Here is an 18,893-nt window from a genome sequence, read left to right as displayed (position 1 = left end):
TGAGCTGCTGTCCTGGCTCTGGAGCCCAGACAAAGAGGGACATTGTGGAAAGCAGCACTCCAGATGCTGAGGCCTGGCCACTGGCTTTGGGAAGTTCTGAGATGGACTTGGGTTTGTAGTGAGGACATGAGACTAATACGGACTGATGTGCAAATATCTCCTTGTTTAACCTTGGGCAGTTATAAAGCATGTTCATTTACATTAACCTTACTGAGTTTAACAGGCGGGTTCAGGAGCATGGGCCAACACCTGCAGAAGCAATTTCCCTGTCAGTTTGAGTGGCAGTATCTTTTCTTGGCTTAGGAAAATGTTTTTCCCTTACTCACCTCCTGTGAGTAATCCCATGACTTGGGGATCCTGGGTTTGTCCTGGAGGAGGGACGCACAAGTCTGCAACTGAAAGGAAAGGCAAAGTGCCTTTGTGACACCTTCCAGGAGTTTTCAATCTATTACAGATTTCAAGTGAAAGCTGCAAGTCTGGCTGAGCCATAGGCACTGCCTAAGCTTAAGCAGGACATTCTCATTGGTCTGCACTCCTCTCCTCTGGGATGTCTTTGGTGGCTGTCCTGACTCAGGATGCATTTAGTCTGCTCCAAATGCAGGCTTCTGGCAGCAGGGATAGACTTGCTCCAGCTCCATCCTTGGCCTTCTGTGTTCCTTCCACTTCCCTTGCATCCCATACAGCTTCTGAGAGCCAGATCAGTGCAGTCATCCATGGGAAAACCAGTTATTATTCATAAGTGGTAGATTTTAACATGATTTTTTCATTGACTCACAAAGCTGATCCAGCTTACCACACACTTGCATGGTCACTGGACTATAAGGAAGGTGTAGGTGGCAGCAGGAAGAAGTTCACAGAAAACTTTGCTTTGTGAGAATTTCTGAATTTTGAAATATGGAGGTAAACTTCTCAACAATTTAAAGAAGAAAAAACTTTTTATGTAGTTAGTTTTCTTATAGAATAAATAGAAACTATTTATTACAAGTAATTAAGTAAAGGGGTTTAAGTTGCAACTTCTGAAATTTTAAAAGCTCAATGATTAATTCAAGCTGAGCTTCCCCCCTCTCTTCAGACTATTAATTTGAAAACATTTTTTTTCTAGATTTCTTTTACATTTTCTCCTAGTTGGAAATACATTAACTCCTTTCTATCTCAAAAGTATTACTGGGATGAGAAAGGTGCATGTTGCCTGGTTTGGTTTGCTCAGAGTTGGCCATTTACTTTCGCCTGTTATCAAGTTAGAAGCCAAGGGCAAGGATTCCATCTGTAAAGGCTTTGAATACAAAGGTGTCTGTACTAAAGGATTTTGTTTGTGGCCATCTTTAGCTGGATGGCATTATCCATAATATCCTTTGTGCAGTGGAAGTGGGCATGCAGTGAAGTGGGAAATACTGTGTGGATGGCCTGGTGTCAGACTATTAACTTTCATATGTACCAACACTCTGAACACTGCTGGAGACTCCATTAGGAACAGTTGATCTACAGTGTCTTGTAAACTACATTATCAAATTTATGGTGGTACAGTGACTACAGAAGTGGCAGTCAGGGCTGGAAAGTGAATCCTGTGATGGTGAAAGAGCTGGAGGAGGAGTGAATGGATCCTGTGGCCAGTAAGTGCTGGCACAGCAGAGATCTGTTTTTTGTGACTATGGGACCCGCTTTGAGTGTCAAAGACTGTTAGGAAGGGGTGGGATCCACCTGGCCAAATGAGGCAAAAGCATTTTTGCTGACGTGCTGGCAAAGCTGCTGAGGAGATCTTTAACCTAGGGATGGACAGAGAGAGCTGATGACAACGACACGAATGAGGGAATAATGGACCAGACTGGTAGGCGGGAGATGCATGGCTGGGGTGCTGCCATGGTGGAGAGAGACTGTAGAGACAGGAAGGGAAGATGAGGAAGGGGAACTCTCTCCTTACTTAGGGATGGGGAAGTGTGGAGCGCTGCCCAGGGAGCAGAGAATGGACAGGCTGTGCTGGAGAGCAGCTGATGTTGGGGATGCTGTGTTGGGTGTCAGCTACAGACTTATGACTGATGGGAAGAACATCTAGAGGCAACTGTAACTAAAATTACTTGAACTTTTCATTTTTAAAACTCTCTTCACTTCCTTCCAATTTGGGAATGACATTTTTCAAGTCTGAACTACTCTCAAAAGTATTTTTGGAAGGTCTGAACAAAAACATTTAGTCATCTTTGTGTAAAATGACTGCTAGGCAAGTACTCGGCTATGACATATTTTTGGCAGAGAGCTATTGAACAGCTTTAGGGCCTCTTTGGGAATGTCCAAGAGTTTTTAAAATCATCAGATAATTATTATTGGTTATAATAATCCTTAGACACTCTGCCTAGCAGTCAGTGACTTAAAACTCTGGAGGGTCTGCAGACAGCAATGAAAAGCAAGTCCTTGAGGATATGCCAGAGAAATTCTCCAGCAACAATTCCTTGGTATCTGCATATCCAGGAGTGAGCAGGACACAGCAGTGAAAATGTTACTGAGCTGGCAAAGCATGCTCAGCTATGGAGATTTAATTGGCTGTGGATCCACAGTGCTGCTAGCATTTGGCACCTGGTGTGAAGGAACTGGAAGGAAGATGGACAGGAACTGCCATCCCCTTGCTACTGGACAGTGGCTGCAGCAATCCCAGCACTGCAGTCTCCAAACTCACTTACCCAGACTCTCCATTTCAGGCTGTGAATGAGAATTATTCAGGGGAGTATTGCAAAAATGCAGCTTTAATGTGAAAATTAGAGTGTTTGTTTTGGGGCAGTGGTTCTCACCACTGACAGTAAAGCCTAGGAGCAGGGAAGTACTTGGCATTTGGGTAGTGAGGTGGACTGTCTAAAAGGGAAGTTTTAAACTTGCCAGGAGATGGGAGTAATTATGTTGCACTTCCTATTCTGGTTTTGATCTTGTTACAGAAGCGTGAGTGAATGTGAAATTAGATCCTCTCCTTATAGAAATGTTCCAGATTAGTTTCACTTGATACATTTTTGCTTTCATTATTAGAGCTACATTTATCCCAGACCTTTCAAGTTTGATCTACTTCCAATGTCCATGCTCCATGAATTCCCCTATCTCACTGGTGCCTGTAAAGTAACACTGTGCCTCCTGAAGACACAAATGTGGAGGTGCTTTGTATTTGTGGGGAACACGGTGTCCCCTGGAGCTGTTCATCTCAGATCTGTGCTTTCCATGGCTCCTTGCGATCAAAAGCTGTGAAGTGCTGCTCCAGAGAAACACTGGTAATGTTGAGGCAAGTGGACACTCTTCCCTGAAGCTTTTGGATTTAAAAGTTCATGGACATTTTTCATTTAATAAACAATTAACAGTAATGAACAGTTAACTGTTTATTTCATGGATGGAAATTAAGTTGAATTTTTAAAAATCTGACATCATGTGACCTTTGAACTCATACATTGCTGAATTAGAAGAAGAAAAGCCTTTATTTATTGCTGCCAAGCTGTTCTTTTTCAGTTGCGTTAAAATGAAATATATTTGGGCATAAAAGATGACAGCTCCTTTTCATGGCCTCTTACTGTATTTTTGCTGTGGCTGGTCAGATGCTTTTATCTCAAGCTTTGTTCTTTGCAGTGGAAAAAAATCAGAGGATTTAAGAGAGTGATAGAGTTTGAAGAGAAAATAAAATTTTCACACAATACTTAGCGCTGCTCAAGAAATGATGTTTCATGCTGGCAAAACTCTGTGCTTGGTTGGAGCTCTTGTTGACACTGATGGGCTTTGGGGTTCCTCCTGCAGCTGAGCCAACATGCCACCCTCCTGTGGCACAGGTATTCCTTGGAATAGGGGCAGAGGATCCTTAGCAGCAGGCTGAACCTGTGGGAGCAGATCAAGTGGGATTCCCATGCCAGGACCCATCCTGGATGGAACAAGAGTGTCTGGCATGTGCCTGACAGGCTGGAGGTACATGGAAAAAATGGATCAGCTGAAAGAGCATCTCTTCATAACAACTGGGGAGGGAAAACATGGAAGACTTGAGTGGGGAAAAGTCCAAGTGTTGCCCACGATGGATAGGAGCAGGAGAACTTTTATTGTGGTCAAGTACAGCTGGCAGTTCAAGAAGAGGATTAGCAGTAAGAACAAAGAACAGTGCTTGATTTAACCATCCTAGCAGCAACTTTTAAACAGGACTAAGAGCAGAAAATAATCCTTGGTCTGGTCCTCTGGCATTGGCAGGAAAATGCCAAGGGAGCCGGCTGGGACAGTGACGTGGGACAGGTTCTGCAGCTGCCTGTGCAGAGCCAGCCAACCTTGTGATCTGCCAGTGCTGGCATTAACTACTTCAATTTTCCTCTCAAGAACCAGAAATCTTCTTAGTACTACATAATTTTAAAATTGCAGAACTGGAGGTTGGAAGGGCCCATTAAGTGAGGCAGCCTCCTCTGCCCGCAGGGGGTTTGTTCAAGGGGAACTTTGTGATTGAAAAATAGGGATTCAACCAATTACCTAATAGTTTCAGTTCATCCACCTCTGCCTCTGAGATCTGCCGTCTCATCTTTCTTTGTAAGCAGCATGAATGGATTATCAAGTTTCATTCTCAAATCATCTGCAAGGCAGATTTATGCAGAGTCTTTGTATCTCTAAGCGAATTGGGGAATGTGAGTCTCTTGCTACACTGCGGCTGAATATTCCTAGGGAAGGTGTATAAGCAGCCCAAGCCTAATTCCTGTGAGGGGTTTAGCTCACCGTATGCGACCTTCAGCTGGAGTGAGGAGCTGCCCTCAGGCTCGGTGCGTGCCTGCGAGCTGCGCTGAGCCGCGGCGGTGCTGCCCGACGGTGATGTAATGTGTGTGACCTCCCGCCAGCCGCGCTACTGGAGGCATCGCGTTGATGCGCGGGCGGCTGCGTTTGTGCCTCCATTCGGCGGGGCGCGGCGGTCACCGGCCGGGACGCGGGGCCAGGAGGGCCGGGATGCTGCCGCAGGTGTGTCCCGGCCGCAGGTGTGTCCGTCCCTCGGGTGTGTCCGTCCCGCCCGCCGCTCCGGGATGGCCCCGGCCACGCTGGCGGGCATTGGCCGGCAGGGGGCGCCCGGGAGCCGCGCGGGGTCCGCGCCGCCCCCGCCCGCACGTGGCGCGCGCCCCGCTGAAAAGCCGCGAGCGGCCCCGCGCCCGCCACTAGCGCCGGCAGCGCCCGCTCCGCTCGGTCCTCCCCGCTGCTTCCCGCTCCTCCGCCGCCGCCCGGCCCGCTCTGCCCACCGCCATGGTGCACGGCATTGGCGCGTCGCATCCTCCCCTGCATCCCGCAGCCTGGGGGCGGCGGGTACCGTGAGAGCCACCGCGCATCCCTGGCGCTGCGGCGAGGACCGGGCGCACGCAGCTGGAGCTGACCTGTTGCAAGAACCGGGCTTGTCTTGGAGATCTTTCGTCTAGGTATTTTTTTTCTTTTTTTTTTTTTTTTTTTTTTTTTCCTTCTCGACGGGGGAAGTTTGCTCCCCAGCCTGTGGCTCGGCTTCCTCCACACCCTTTCCTCCTCCTTTTCCTCCTTTTTTCCAGGATCCGCTGCTTGGGGCCGGAAGAGGTCTCCCCCGTTACCCCCGGCCCAGCACTGGAGCTGGGGGCACCCCGCGGGCTGCGGGCTCGCCCTTTCCCCCGGAGGCGGCCGTGGGGCCGCCCCGGGAGTGCGGGGAGGCTCCGCGAGTGCCCCGGGCTGCCGGGCCGCCACCATGTCCAAAGTGGCGGCGGAAAGTTGCGGAGCAGCGCCGGCCGAAGACTTGTCCAAGGTGTCGGACGAGGAGCTGCTTAAGTGGAGCAAGGAGGAGCTGATCCGCAGCCTCCGCCGCGCCGAGGCCGAGAAGATGAGCGCGATGCTGGACCACAGCAACCTCATCCGCGAGGTGAACCGCCGCCTCCAGCTCCACCTCGGCGAGATCCGCGGCTTGAAGGTAGCGGGGTAGTCAGGGTGGGACCCCTGAAGTTTGTGCGGTGTCTCCCGCCGGGAGCAATCTCGTCAGGTGGATGGTCTGGGAGGTGCCGCTCCCGAGAACCGCATGAAAAGTGGATGAGGACTGGGGTGAATAGCGTTTGATCCCGCTTAATAATCAAGTGTTCGGCAGGCTGTGGGGCACAGCTGGTTTATGTCTGCCCCGCTATTCTTTTGGGTTGATAAAAACGCTGAAGTCTTGTCAGCTTTGTGTTAAGACTTCCTTGGTTTTGAGCGAGGTTAAATGATCCTGCCTGAAGTGCACAGAAATAAGGGTTTCTGTAGCTCACACTGTTTTCTGTCACTATTTTCAGACAGACTTAGTCTGTCAGGCAGGTTGGTAGGCTGCTGGAGAGAGCTGGTCATTTCCAGGATGCAGTGCAGCCTGTGGCAGGTTTGGGCTCGGGTTTGGGATGGTCAGAACCAATCCCTAATTTATTGTGCGAAAAGACATCTGGTAACACATCTCTGATCAAACCATTCTTCCTTGTGTGCTTGTGCAGGCTGCAGTCAGGGGCAGACCAAGTCTGTAATGGTTTATCTGCTCTTAATTTCACTCTTGGTGGATGAGAAGCTTAGTTCCTAATGCTTCATTCCCACTTCTGAGGACTGGGAAGAAAGTGTGACTATTTACAGAGCATTACTTCGCTTGTGCATTATAGATCTAGAAAGTTACCTTAGAGAAGGCAGGACTACAGAACATTTTCTGGCTTATTGCTTCGAGAATTTTCAATAAATTCCTTCAATGAGGTGAGGTTGGAGGGAAGGAGACAAGAGACACAGATGCAGTGTGGGCTTTTGAATTATTACAAGAAAGTGCATTAGGAGAGAGTTCTTCACTTGTAGAATGGCTTTAAATGGCAGAATTATTGAGAAAATGTCCTTGATAATAGTGTGGCATAAAATAAATAGCTCATGGGGGAAGACAGTTCCTGCCTCCCAAGTTTTTGTGTTCTGCAAAGTATGTGTATCCCTTTGGTGGTGTCTGAGAGTAAAAAAGACCCCACCATGGTAGTATTGAGTAAAACTGAAGCTTATATTTTAAATGTAAGTTCAGTTACGACAATAGTATATTTCTCCCAGTTACATGCAAAAGTATCTGGATTTCTGCATCTTCCAGGTAACTGACCAAACACACTTAAGATGGGTAGGACAGAGTCACAAATTCCTCTCTCAATTCCAAACTCCTTAAGTCTTGTTTGACTTCCTCCTTTTATTCAGATGCCTCAGCTAAAACTTTCAGAAAGAATCTGGGAGAAGGAGGTTTTTTGAGCCCTGTCTTGGTGTCTGGGAATCTCCCTCCTTTGTCCTGTGTGAAATAACTGCTCCATGATAAGAATGACCAGCTGGATGGGTGTTTCCTGACTGAGGAACTGCGGACTTCCACAACTTTTTTTGATCCCACTGTGGGATCATTTCAAACATCTCTCACTAGCAGAGGTTTTTAAGGACCCCTTAAAGCCTCAATGAGATTTTTTTCCATTGTCAAGTACAGTAAAATTTGAAGTTATTTTGAGGCAAAAATCAGACAAACACAGGCATTCATGCACCGAAATTTGATGGAGTTACAAAAGCTTCATTTTCTTAGGAAACTGTGCTGAAATGGTGTTTCCATAAGACTGAATTTTTAACAACTTTGGCTAATCTCTGGTTGTAATGTCATACATGAGGAATGGATATGTAGATGATGGGAGAAAGATAAATATGGTCATAAGTCCAAACTAGAAGGATAAAATACTGAAAATGTTTTTATTCTGCTGTAGTAATACTCTGAACATTTTTACTTCAGAGCATTTGCTTCAGACTGTTCCTCACTTAGGGAGGGGCATAGAATCATGTACATCTTTTTGTAACGGTGAAAAAATCTATTTAAGATGATTATTTCATTTCAGAGTGGTTGAAGCAATCCTGGTCAAGTGATGACTGACAAGGCTTTTTATGACAACCTAAAATCCAGCAAACCCCTATCTTTAAAAAATCTCTAAAATGGTCATATTTATATGTGACTATGCTTTAGGGAAAAGGGAGTATAAATGTTAATCATTAATTATTTAAGAGAGCTTACAATTTCTGATGTACCTGGCACTTTTATTTAGCAATAACTCGCAGGTGAATATTTCTCAGGGGAGCGAGATCATCATGACAGCACTTACAATCCTTGCCCAATTTGGGAGCTAAATTACTCTGATATTTAGCATGAAAATTAATTAAGCACCTGAAGCTTTTCTGCTGTATCAGAAGTTAGAAATTAGCTACAAGCTAAGGGTAGTTTTTGCTGGACAGCAGCTTTGTTTGCTCAAAGCGTGGGGCTGTTACAACGTGCTAGATCTACGGATGGAATTATTTATGCCTCACTGGAGTGCTTAAACAAGAGTTTGCATCAGTGCTGTCCAGTGGCTTGTGTAGCAGTTTAACATCAATTCCTTTAGACTCCCCTCTGTCATGATAATCTTTCTCTTAAAGGACATCAACCAGAAGCTGCAGGAAGATAACCAGGAGCTGAGGGACCTTTGCTGCTTCCTGGATGATGACCGGCAGAAGGGCAAGAGGGTGTCCCGTGAGTGGCAGAGGCTGGGCAGGTACAGTGCCAGTGTCATGCACAAGGAGGTGGCCTTATACCTGCAGAAGCTGAAAGAGCTGGAAGTGAGGCAAGAAGAAGTGGTTAAGGAGAACCTGGAGCTGAAGGAATTGTGTGTGTTGCTGGATGAGGAGAAGAGTGGAGGAGCAGGCAGCCGGAGCTCTATCGACAGCCAGATAAGCCTGTGCCAGCTGACTGCCACCAGTGCATACATCAGAGATGTTGGGGATGGCAGCAGCACCTCCAGCACGGGCAGCACAGACAGCCCAGACCATCACAAACACCACCCAAACACCAGTCCAGAACACCTGCAAAAACCTCGGGGGGAAGGAAGCCCTGAGCATCAGAAACACAGGAGTATCAGCCCAGAGCACCTGCAGAAGCCCAGGAGTTCTGGCAGTCCTGATCATCACCTGAAAGGGCCGAGCCCTGAGCATCACAAAACCATTGTCAAAGTACCTGAACAACAAAAGCACAGCAGCAGCAGTCCAGAAACTATCCCAAAGCATGTTTTGAGTAGTAGTCCTGAACACTTTCAAAAGCAGAGGCCTGGTGGTAGCCCTGAGCATCAAAAGCACAGTGGTGGCAGCCCAGATCACCTTCAAAAGCACACACCCAGTGGAAGTACAGAGCACCTGCACAAGGTGAGGGGTACGAGTCCGGAGCATCTCAAACAACACTATGGAGGGAGCCCAGAGCACCTCAAACACCTCAGTGGAGGCAGCAGAGAAGGTACCCTCAGGAGACAAGTGACAGATGAGCTGTCCCCTCACCACAGGAGTTTGTACAACGGAATGAATGGTGGGTCAATACTTGGAGCAAAAGCTCACTTTGAAAATTGCTAAGGTAGTTTTGGTGTTATTCCAGCTATTTCTGCAGCAGGAATGTTGTTTGATGTGAAATGAAAGGCAATGAGTTTGGTGTTACCATTATTCCTTTAGCAGATGATTTAATTGGAGTACATGTTTGTCCATCCAGCAGGTGTGGGGTAGATTAAAGAAGTAGGGGGAAAGTGCATTTTGAGTGTTGGTGTAGGGTATCAAGGAGAAGCTCTCAGCCCTGACCCTGCTCTGTGGTTGGTAGATGTAAACTGTCCCTAGGTGGATTTGTGTTTGCATAGGAGAGGAATTGCATTATGTTTCTTGTCTTGCTTAAATCTGAGTCAGCAGAGTGGAGGTAAGTGTCTCCAATTTCATTTCCACCTTCCTAATCTGCTTTGTCTGTAGCTTTAAAGATTTTAAAATTTCCTGTTTATTGATTGAAGGCTTCTTTTATCCTTACCCATAAACTTTGGAAAAGACCCCAGATGAAGAGTAGGCTCAATAGAAATGAATCTGATAGCTCCTTTCAAAGCCTTGAGTTTGCATATTTTTAATCATAACAAATTAAAAATTTAGGAAGATCAAGAAGGGGTTTCTTTGCTGTTTTATTGCTGCCTTTTAGAATAGTTTCCAATAAACATGCCTAGTTTTTAAGTGCAGTATATCCTGACTGATGGAAATAATTTATTTGTCTTAGGAGAGTCACAATGTAAGTATCTTGTTATTTTGAAAGCTACAAAGTTCAGACATCCTACTTTGCTGTAGAAATAACTCATTTTAGACTTAGCAGAATTCCTATAGCTTGCTGCCTTTTTTTTTTCTTCCATGTGCTTTGGGATGTTCTCATGAAGGCAATTAGTGTCCTAGTTGGAAACCCTTTTCTCAGACCTTTATACTTAAATTTGAAATCGAACTCTGCAGAAAGTGATGATTTTGCCTTAGCAAATTGTCTTGGGTGGAGTTCATGTGTTTCCATTTCATAAGCAGCTGTGAGAAGCTGTGTTGGCATCAATGGAAGTGACCACTTGTTGGATCTGCTTGTGAGATGGGTGCTGTCCTCAACCTTTATCACACTGGTCCAGTTACTAGTTGGGATTAACTTGCACAATGCCTTCAGTTAGCCCCTCTCTGCAGGGGCAAATCCACATTGTTTTCAGTGAAATGTGTATTTTTGACAGGGCTGACCAGCCCCAACATGGTAGAGACTCCTCTTTTTAAAGACTTGGAAATTATTAATAAGGTGAGTGTGTGACAAATATGTGAAGATGTGTAATACAGAAGTTATTAAAGTTGGTCTCACCCAACTTCCATTAAATGCTGTGTTGCTCTCCATTCAGATTTTTGTGTTTACTATTGACCTTCTGTAAGTAGCATGAAGTATGGAACCAGACTTCCCAAAAATTGTTTCTTGCACCCATGAAGTTCATCAGTCCACCACAGTTTAAGTAGGAAGGTGATCCAAGGTTTTAAGTATGTATTTTTAAAACTCACTCATAGGGGAAGGAAGATATGGGTTTTCTGTTTCTTTTTGTGTTTTTTCCCCCAAGTAGCCTTGTTAAGAACCATATTCCTAACAGTGCAGTGAAAGCAGTTGCTATTTTATTCCTGAGTTGACTGGTATCCTTTGTGCAGTATATTTCAGCTGTCAAAAGATTGGACTCGGGCCACAAGGTGCTGGAGAGGGCAACTGGTGCTCTGGGAGGATCTTTATTGACTTTAATCAGAGCTTTGCCTGCCCTGTGCTTTATATAATCACTTTTACAGAGAAGTCCTCTTTGGTTTGACAACTTCTCTCACCAGAAAGTTGTCAAACCTCTCTTCTTTCATATTTATGTAATTTGATGCAAGCTTGAGGTTTAATTCTGACATCTGTCTGACCTTGATCAAACTTGGGAAGACTCTTGACAGCTCTGCTGTGAAGACAAGGCTTTAAACTTCAGGGAAATACTTGGCCTTCACATCAAGGCTGACTCCTTCTGGGTATTTTGTGTTCTGATTTTGTCAGCTACTGTAAAGTTGTGGGGAACAGTTAATACAGAAGTGGTAGAAGCGCTGGTCATGAAAAATTGTTATTGTTGTGAAAATAACATGTAAATCTGAATTTGGATGTTCTGTGTGCACCTGACCCTGCCAGCTGAAAGTAGGAATAAAAATCCTGATCTTGTTGTAAGGAATGCTGAAATTGTGATGACGTGAGTTAGGAAATGGCCTGGAAATGTGACCCTAAACTCTGATGAGCAATACAAAAGGACAACATTTGATTGTGATCCCAAAGTGCATGTAGTACATACAAGATTATATTGCATTGGTGGAATCCAGTTTATTTTCAAACTTGGAGTATTTCTAGCTGGCAGATGTTTGCACATCTGTGTCATGAGTTTGCATAAGTTCTAAACTTACTGTAGTTCTTGTGGACTGTCATGTGAGCAGGAAGAAGTGCTGGTGACCCTAAATGATGAATGGCAGAGACAAACAAGTTTTGGTATTTAAAGGAGTAAAATAAAATATTTTAACTACGTAGTCAGAATTTACCTGGGTCAGTACAAGCCTGTCCCATCTTCCTTGGTCTGAACTGGGCTCTGAATCATGTCTGAGAGGAGAAGTTATTCCTCTGCATGTCAAACTTCATTCCAAAAGTGCTGTACTCTACCTGGAACTGATGTTCCTAATTGGAAGCATGTTTGGGACCAGCCTGGCTATTCCTGGAGAAATGGGAGCTTCTAGCAGCTCCCATTTAGCTGGATTTGCAATCCTGTCAGCACCTGGTGACCACAAGGAAGCAGTGGATTCCACAGGGTGGTGTTACCTCTCCCAGAGCTGGGGTTGTAGGTAAAGACGTGTGGGATGGATCATAGAGTTTGCAGGTTCTGACAGAGTGGAGCTGCAGTCAGAGCAGTTGCAGTATAATATTACAATGCCATCAGAAATGTGATGTGCAGCTGGAGCTGCTTTGCAGGATGCGTTCATGCATTAATCATTGGCCTTCATGCATGTTTTAAGCTATGCGGGAAGTTACCTCAGCCTCTCGCTCACAGGCACAGCTAAAGGAATAAAGGATGAGGTGATAACATTTCCTTTCATAATTCTTCTCATCTTCTATGCTCAAAGGTTTGATCTTGGTATTTTTCTTGTATGACATGTCAGCTTTCATTTATAAGATTTATAAGGCTTTAAAAATACCCATTACTCTACTTCATGGCTCTCCTACATATTTTTCTGAAATGAGTGTCCTTAGCCTTTGGAGTGACAGAAAAAAGGATGGGAGAGCTAAATTTGGCCTGGTTCCTGTTAATTGAAAACGCATGTATTTAATTCTAGAGGTTTTAACCAAATAAAACATGATAACATGATAACAGTCTTTTGCTGTAATCACACCTAAATGTTCTGGGTAATGAGAACCAGGGGTATTCGGGATAGAAAGATTGCTGAAATTAGATGAGAAAATACCAGCAGTAAAAACATTTTGAGAAGAGAGCATTAATACACCCTAGAAGAATACTTGACAGTTTAGCTCTGACACAGATATCTGGGGTGTAAGTGCCTCTATAAATTGATCTGCTTTCAGCATTTGCAGTCTAAGTGTTGTTTTTCAATCTAAGTGATTTATTTTCAACTTTCTATTTTAAGAAGTCCTTTGTTTTACTCTGAGCTTTGACTTTCGTATGAAAGGAAGGTATCCAAAGGCTTGAAAGGAAGGTATCCAAAGGCTTTCATGTGTGCTTCTTGCTTCCTGCTGAGGTTGTTAATGAAGAGAAGTCAAACTGCTGACTAACACCTCCTGTACTGCTGGAGGTGTGAGGGCTCTTACAGAACAAATGCAGCATCACCTCTCCTTCAGCAAAGGTGTTTTTAGGCTAAACAGAGTCTCAGCATAAATTTTGGACACTCTTTTATAAATGCACTTGTGAGAAGGAAAATTAAATTAGAAAACACTGCACTGAAAAAAAAGGGGAAATTGCAGTGTGACTCCAGAGAGGAAAAACTCTTAACAATGTTCCTGAGTTAACTGATACCCTCTCTGTGCAAACAGCTCCTCTTTGCTGGCTGAAGAGTGGGATGATGTCGTTTCCATGTATGTTTGCTTACATGTTAAATTTCTTAAAGTTGAAATGCAAATAATCTGCCTGTCATTAATGGCACTGCACAGCACTCTGTGGGTGATTTGACCTGTCCTGGTGGCACCCATGACTGCACAGCTGGGAGCCTGAGGCAGCATTGCTTACTTTTCAGAGTGTAACCAAAGGCTACAAGGATCAGTGGGATTTTTTTTGCCTTGACAATATGAAGTGATGTTGTGTTTATTTCAGGTATTCAATTTAGAAGTGTAGAGCTCTGAAGCTTTGCCAATCAGAGTCTTTCAATTGAACTTTGTAGGTTTGATGTCAAACTTGTAAATTGGTTCTAGCTGTTACACACTGTAAGAGAACTGGGGCATGAGTTGTGAATATGGATGTGACTACAGCACGCTGCATTTATTACCCAACTTGGTTTTTTGGGGAGTGATTTATCATGTTGAAAATGTGATTTCTAGTATCAAAACAATGAACCTACTAGAAAACCATGTTATAGGACTTTTGGGAGAGGTTTACAATTCCATGTCCTTAACTTCGCTGACATAACTCCTTTTGATTTCAATGTTTTAATGTGCAGCGGAACATCCTTCCAGCAAAACTCTGGCATTAACGATGTTAACGGCAGAGTGATGCCTCTCTTTATGGAGAGTGGCCTGGTTTCACAGGTTGTCTGGATGTTCAGCACTGATTCCTGCACAGGTCAGAGGCTGATTCAAGTGGCAGACAGGTGCTGGGGGCAGGGTTTGTGCTTGGGTGCTATAGCACTGCTGGCTGCAGTGGGATGTGCAGGGGGACTCAGCTGCACAGCCCCTCCTGCTGCAAGGCTGAGATCACCCCAGCACCTTCTGGGAAGTCACTGCTTCCAAGTTTTATTATCTTTTCCTTTCTTCCTGAGGCTGCATATCCTGCTACACAGGCGACTCTGTTTTGCAGTGAGGACTTAATGCTAATTCAGCCGTTGTTTGGTGGAAGTGAGAGGCAGAGTAGGGAATAGAGACATTACCTTTAAGCCGTCTCCAGTGTACCTCGTCTCTCTGGGAGCAAGGTCCCTGTTAGTCAGAGCTGCCAGGGATTTGGGAACTGGTCCCATAGTTCCCACAGCAAAGCCCCGTGCAGTGACTCCCTGCAGCCCCGTGAGCAGTGCCCATCTCTCCCGAGCGGGACGTAGAGGAGGAGCCGTGCTGGCTTCATGATTGGAGACGTGTGACCATCTCTCGTGTTTGGAGTGTCCCCCTGGAACTTCCCTGGCGCCTGACCCCGGGGCTCCAGGAGGGAGCTAATCAGTCACAGCGCCGGTACAAACAAAAACACCCTGCAAGCCAGCGCCTGCTCCCACCCCCGACTATGGTCGTGGTACACCTGGGATGGAGCTGACATACTAATCTTTCTTCTGTTTTCTTTATTGCGTTGGGCATTTTTGAGAAACAAAGTATTTTCTGAGTAGTGAGTGGGAGTTTGTTTTGGAAACAGCAGATAAGCTTATTTCTTTTTCATGGTGATTGGGTCAAGGTGTGAGCCACTTGCCTTTACCTCTGAGAGCTTGTCAGGAGTTTGCACGGCTGTTAGTATTGTCTGCCTGAAAAAAGTGGGCACATTTGTGTGTTATTCTATTTTTTTTTTTTTTTTTTAGTGCCAGAATAGCAAATCCTCACATGAAAACCTTGTCTGAGTCCTTGCATAGAGAGAGTACCTTTAACCTGAGCTAAGGACCTCGTGTATCAGTTCTTCACACAGCTTTTGGAGTTACTGTTGTGAGTTTAGAACAGTAAAATATAGGTTTAGAAATATTAGTGATTAAATTGTAAAATTCTCTGAACTATGGCACTTACAATGCAGTCAGTATATTAGATTAATTTTTGGTAAGTGCTGCTTGTTTAAGACATTCAACCTTGTAGTGTATATTATGCTTGCCAGTCTAGAATGTCCTGTCTTCTGTTCACCTATTAATGTTATTTATTTATTTTTAAATTTTATTATGAACTTAACAATGGAGAGCTGTGCAGGGGTTGGAGCTGAACGGGTTAAGAGTTAGGGAAGAGTGTGGTAGGCAGTGTAGTGTGGGGTTCAGATTTTGTACTGCCATACACACAAATTGCAGGGTTGTTGACAGGCATAAGGGACAGCAAGGCATTCCAAATTACAGGGTATTTAATGAGGTATAATAAAGCCTTGTGTACATAAGAAAATTAATGGCAATGAAAATTCATTGGCTTCTGAGCTAGTAAGTTATGTCTTAATTAGTAAACTGAAGCACATCTTATCTTGGGTCATATTGTCATGTGCAGAGATATATAGTTACTGAGGGAGCACTGAGAATTATCTTCAAGTCATGATCTTGATGTAAATCTTGTCTGCCTGTGCTTCTTCACTGGTTAAAGGGTGGTCTCTGTGAAGAGAATCAGCTAGGACTGAAACATAGCTTTGAATTTTGCTTATTGCAGGAAGCAGTACAATAATCTGTTTGAGAGTGAATGAGTTATGAAAGTATAACATGGGGGGGTGAAGCACAAACTAAAATTGCCTTTTGAAAAATAAGCAGTAATGATATTACTCTGTGCTTATTTAGTGGACTTGTAAATTTATTTTTTAAGTGTTTTAATTGTGCAAGGCACACAGAGGAGGGTCAGCATTGTAATCTGTGTCCATGAGCATTTAGTATGCAGCATAGAAGTGTGTGCAAATTTATTGATTGTGAATGGGCAAGCTGCTGTCTTGGGCTAGGCTGTCTTAAAAAATGAACAGTTCTGTAAGGGCTGTGAATAACAAATAGTCTTAGTTCTACTCCTCATTTCTGCTATAAAATCTTGGGCATATTCACGTTGTTTCTGTAACATTCACGGGCAGTGAAGAAGGCAGCAGCTCTGGACCTGTAGTTCAGCAAGAACATGCTTCTTCTACCCTTTATTTTTTATTTGCATGATTCATGTGAACTTTACTGATTTGTAAAAGTCCATATAATAAATGAAGTGGTTATTTGGACCAGTGAAACAGCAGTGTTCAAGCACTGTCAAGAGTAAAAGATGTGTCATAGCTGAAAAAGCACAGTGAGCCATGTGGCAACCAACAATATGGAATGTCTCCTAAAGGTCTCCATTTTGGTACTTCCACAAGGTTACACAAATTATTCCAGAGCCTTTATGCCTATAATATTAAACATCTCTAATCTGATCAATAGTGAGATAGCTCCTTCAAATGTTTGACCTCAAAACTCACCAGATTTCTTTCACTGCATCTCTTTAAACTCCTGCGAGCTGTGGAAGTTTGCCTTAATCAGCTGTGGAGCCTGTACCTGTGACTTGGCTTCAAAGAAAAGTATCAGTGCTTTCTACCAAGGGTACAAGGCTGATTCATCACTCTGTGATAAGCTTCCATTTAGGCCAAGTGCAGCCAAGCCTGGAGAAAAGCATTGATTCCTGACCCACATCCCCTCTTGGCTCCTGAGTCTGTTTTTGGTTTACAGCGAACAAACTTTAATGATGTTCAAAATCCGTCTTAGGACTTTTGTGGTTTGCAGACATTGCTGAGGACATTAAGATGAGCCTCTAAAAATAGTATTGGATTATGAGAAACAAAAAGAACATTCCGTTAGGGGCAGATGAATATATCAAGCACAAACACATGACTGCTGTGAGGCAGAACCTGCAAATTGACTCAGATTCTTCCAAGGATTTGAGCACTTCGCTCCTTGTTGGCACCTGACTTGCACTGAAATGGGATGCCCAGACAGAACACAAATATCCCTGCTCATGCAGTGCTCTGAATGAAGTCACTTGTCTGTCACTGTCATTCATCTTGTTTGCTTGGGTCCATTTTAGAAATTTATGTAACCTGAAGTTAAATTTTGAATTTTAGGTTTTTGCAGTGTCACTAAGTCCAAAAAGAAAGCATGACAAGAAAGCATTCCAGCAACGATTTTTTCCTAACCAGCTTTCCAACCACCAAGACCAAAGGCCCTTCAGTGTTAACTGAGCAGCAGAAGATACCAAATCTATGTCTCCTCCAGGTACAGGTGCTAAGAACTCTTTGATTCATTCCTGTTGTTGGAACTTGTTGCCTGGCCTGTATTCCAGTCCATACTGCTTAAGGCTACATTGTGACCACTTACAACCATAGCATGTGCACATATTTTGGAGAAAAGATCCTGAGTTTTTATTAAAACAAATGCTAATTTCAGTGTGAAGACATTGGGATTCTATGTGTTTTAGGTTCTCCATGAGCATAATCAAATGCTAAGATTTTTTTCACTTTTGAGTGGACTGGGATGTTATATTCAGCCTGAATTGCTGGATTGGCCAAGAGCATGGAAGTGACTGATCAGACTGTCTTGGAAGCACAGATCCCAGAGTTTTGTGCTGTCATGTCACTCCATCATCCTGGATTTGTCAAGAATGAGTTGAACAGTGTTGATGCCTTGTATTGATTGCAATATTGCAAGTACAGCCAGTTGTATCCATGGAATCCTGAGAAGGTGGCTGTGGAACTCCAAAAGGAGATGTAGCACAAAGGACTTGCATGACCCACTTTCTACAGCAATGCAAATTCAAGCGTATTTACTTATCAGCTGCCACCTGAAGTGTGTCCTTCAGGCACTGGAGTCAGTTTCCTGGGCAACATATTCTATTCCACCTTTCCTATTTCGTGGTATTTTTATTTTATTCATTTTTTTAACTAAGAAAACCTGACAGCTGATTCCAGTGTCACTTTGCAAAATGGATATTTAAAGGATTGGTGAAGAATGTTTGAATGAGAAACAATTTCTTTTGGTGTTGAGAGCAAAATACTGCTGAATTTATCACTGAAAAGATCTATAGTTTGAATGTAGCAAACCTTGGCTGTGTCTGCTTTGTACTTTGTAGAGCTGCACTTAGCACATGTATTTTTAAGTCAGTTGATGTTAGATATTAATCCTGCAGGTCACTTAAACCTAATATAAGATTTTTGGATATTCCTTGTCTTTATTGCAGGAGAAACAGGATCTTGACTGCAAAGATACATTCAGGTGATGCTTGTTCTCAAATTTAACACTTAAGTGCTTTTAATACCTCCCCAGTTTTGTTAGATTTTGATTTGTTTGTTCCTGCAGTTCTGCTTAGAAACACATAATGATGCACAGGAAGCAAAGAGGCTCTGGAAAATCTTGGGCAAGAATCTGTAGTGAAAGATAAAAGTTACTAGTAAGTTTTTACTCCCTGGAATGAGAAAAATCCTGATAGTGTTTGCATTTTGTTTATTAGGAAATGCTGTTCCTCAGGGAATCAGGAGCATTTTTATGCCAAGCACTGAGGCTTGCTGGTCTGTGGCTTTGCTCATCAGGTGTCAGGAGAGTTGGCTGCTGCCTGAGCCAGCTGTTTGATTTGCATCTCGGCTCATGGAACTACTGACATGGGGCCCAAGTGCCAATTTTGTGTCCTATCATGTCTGTGTAAACACAGTAGGAAGAGTTCTTTGGGAGAGTTTCTTCACTGCTCCAGAAGTCTCATCAGC

At 44.0% G+C, this 18,893-nt stretch overlaps 1 protein-coding gene across 5 annotated transcripts in view; it reads left to right on the top strand.

Annotated features, from left to right (window-relative positions):
* Nucleotides 1-18,893, top strand: part of CCDC85A (coiled-coil domain containing 85A) — an 80,472-nt gene that overhangs the window by 8,754 nt on the left and 52,825 nt on the right. For 4 of the 5 annotated variants that reach the window (XM_053972682.1, XM_053972680.1, XM_053972679.1 and 1 more), the window contains exons 2-3: nucleotides 5,511-5,899; nucleotides 8,401-9,316. In XM_053972682.1, the coding sequence (XP_053828657.1) occupies nucleotides 5,511-5,899; nucleotides 8,401-9,316 (1,305 nt within the window). Of the gene's footprint in view, nucleotides 1-5,510; nucleotides 5,900-8,400; nucleotides 9,317-17,261; nucleotides 17,487-18,893 lie in introns of those variants that run through there. The other variant, XM_053972683.1, reaches the window with a different exon arrangement.

The sequence above is a fragment of the Vidua macroura genome, chromosome 3, assembly GCF_024509145.1.
Source record: "Vidua macroura isolate BioBank_ID:100142 chromosome 3, ASM2450914v1, whole genome shotgun sequence".
NCBI lineage: Eukaryota > Metazoa > Chordata > Aves > Passeriformes > Viduidae > Vidua > Vidua macroura.
The sequence above is the reverse complement of the archived record's forward strand: the minus strand, read 5'-3'. Positions and strand labels throughout refer to the sequence as shown.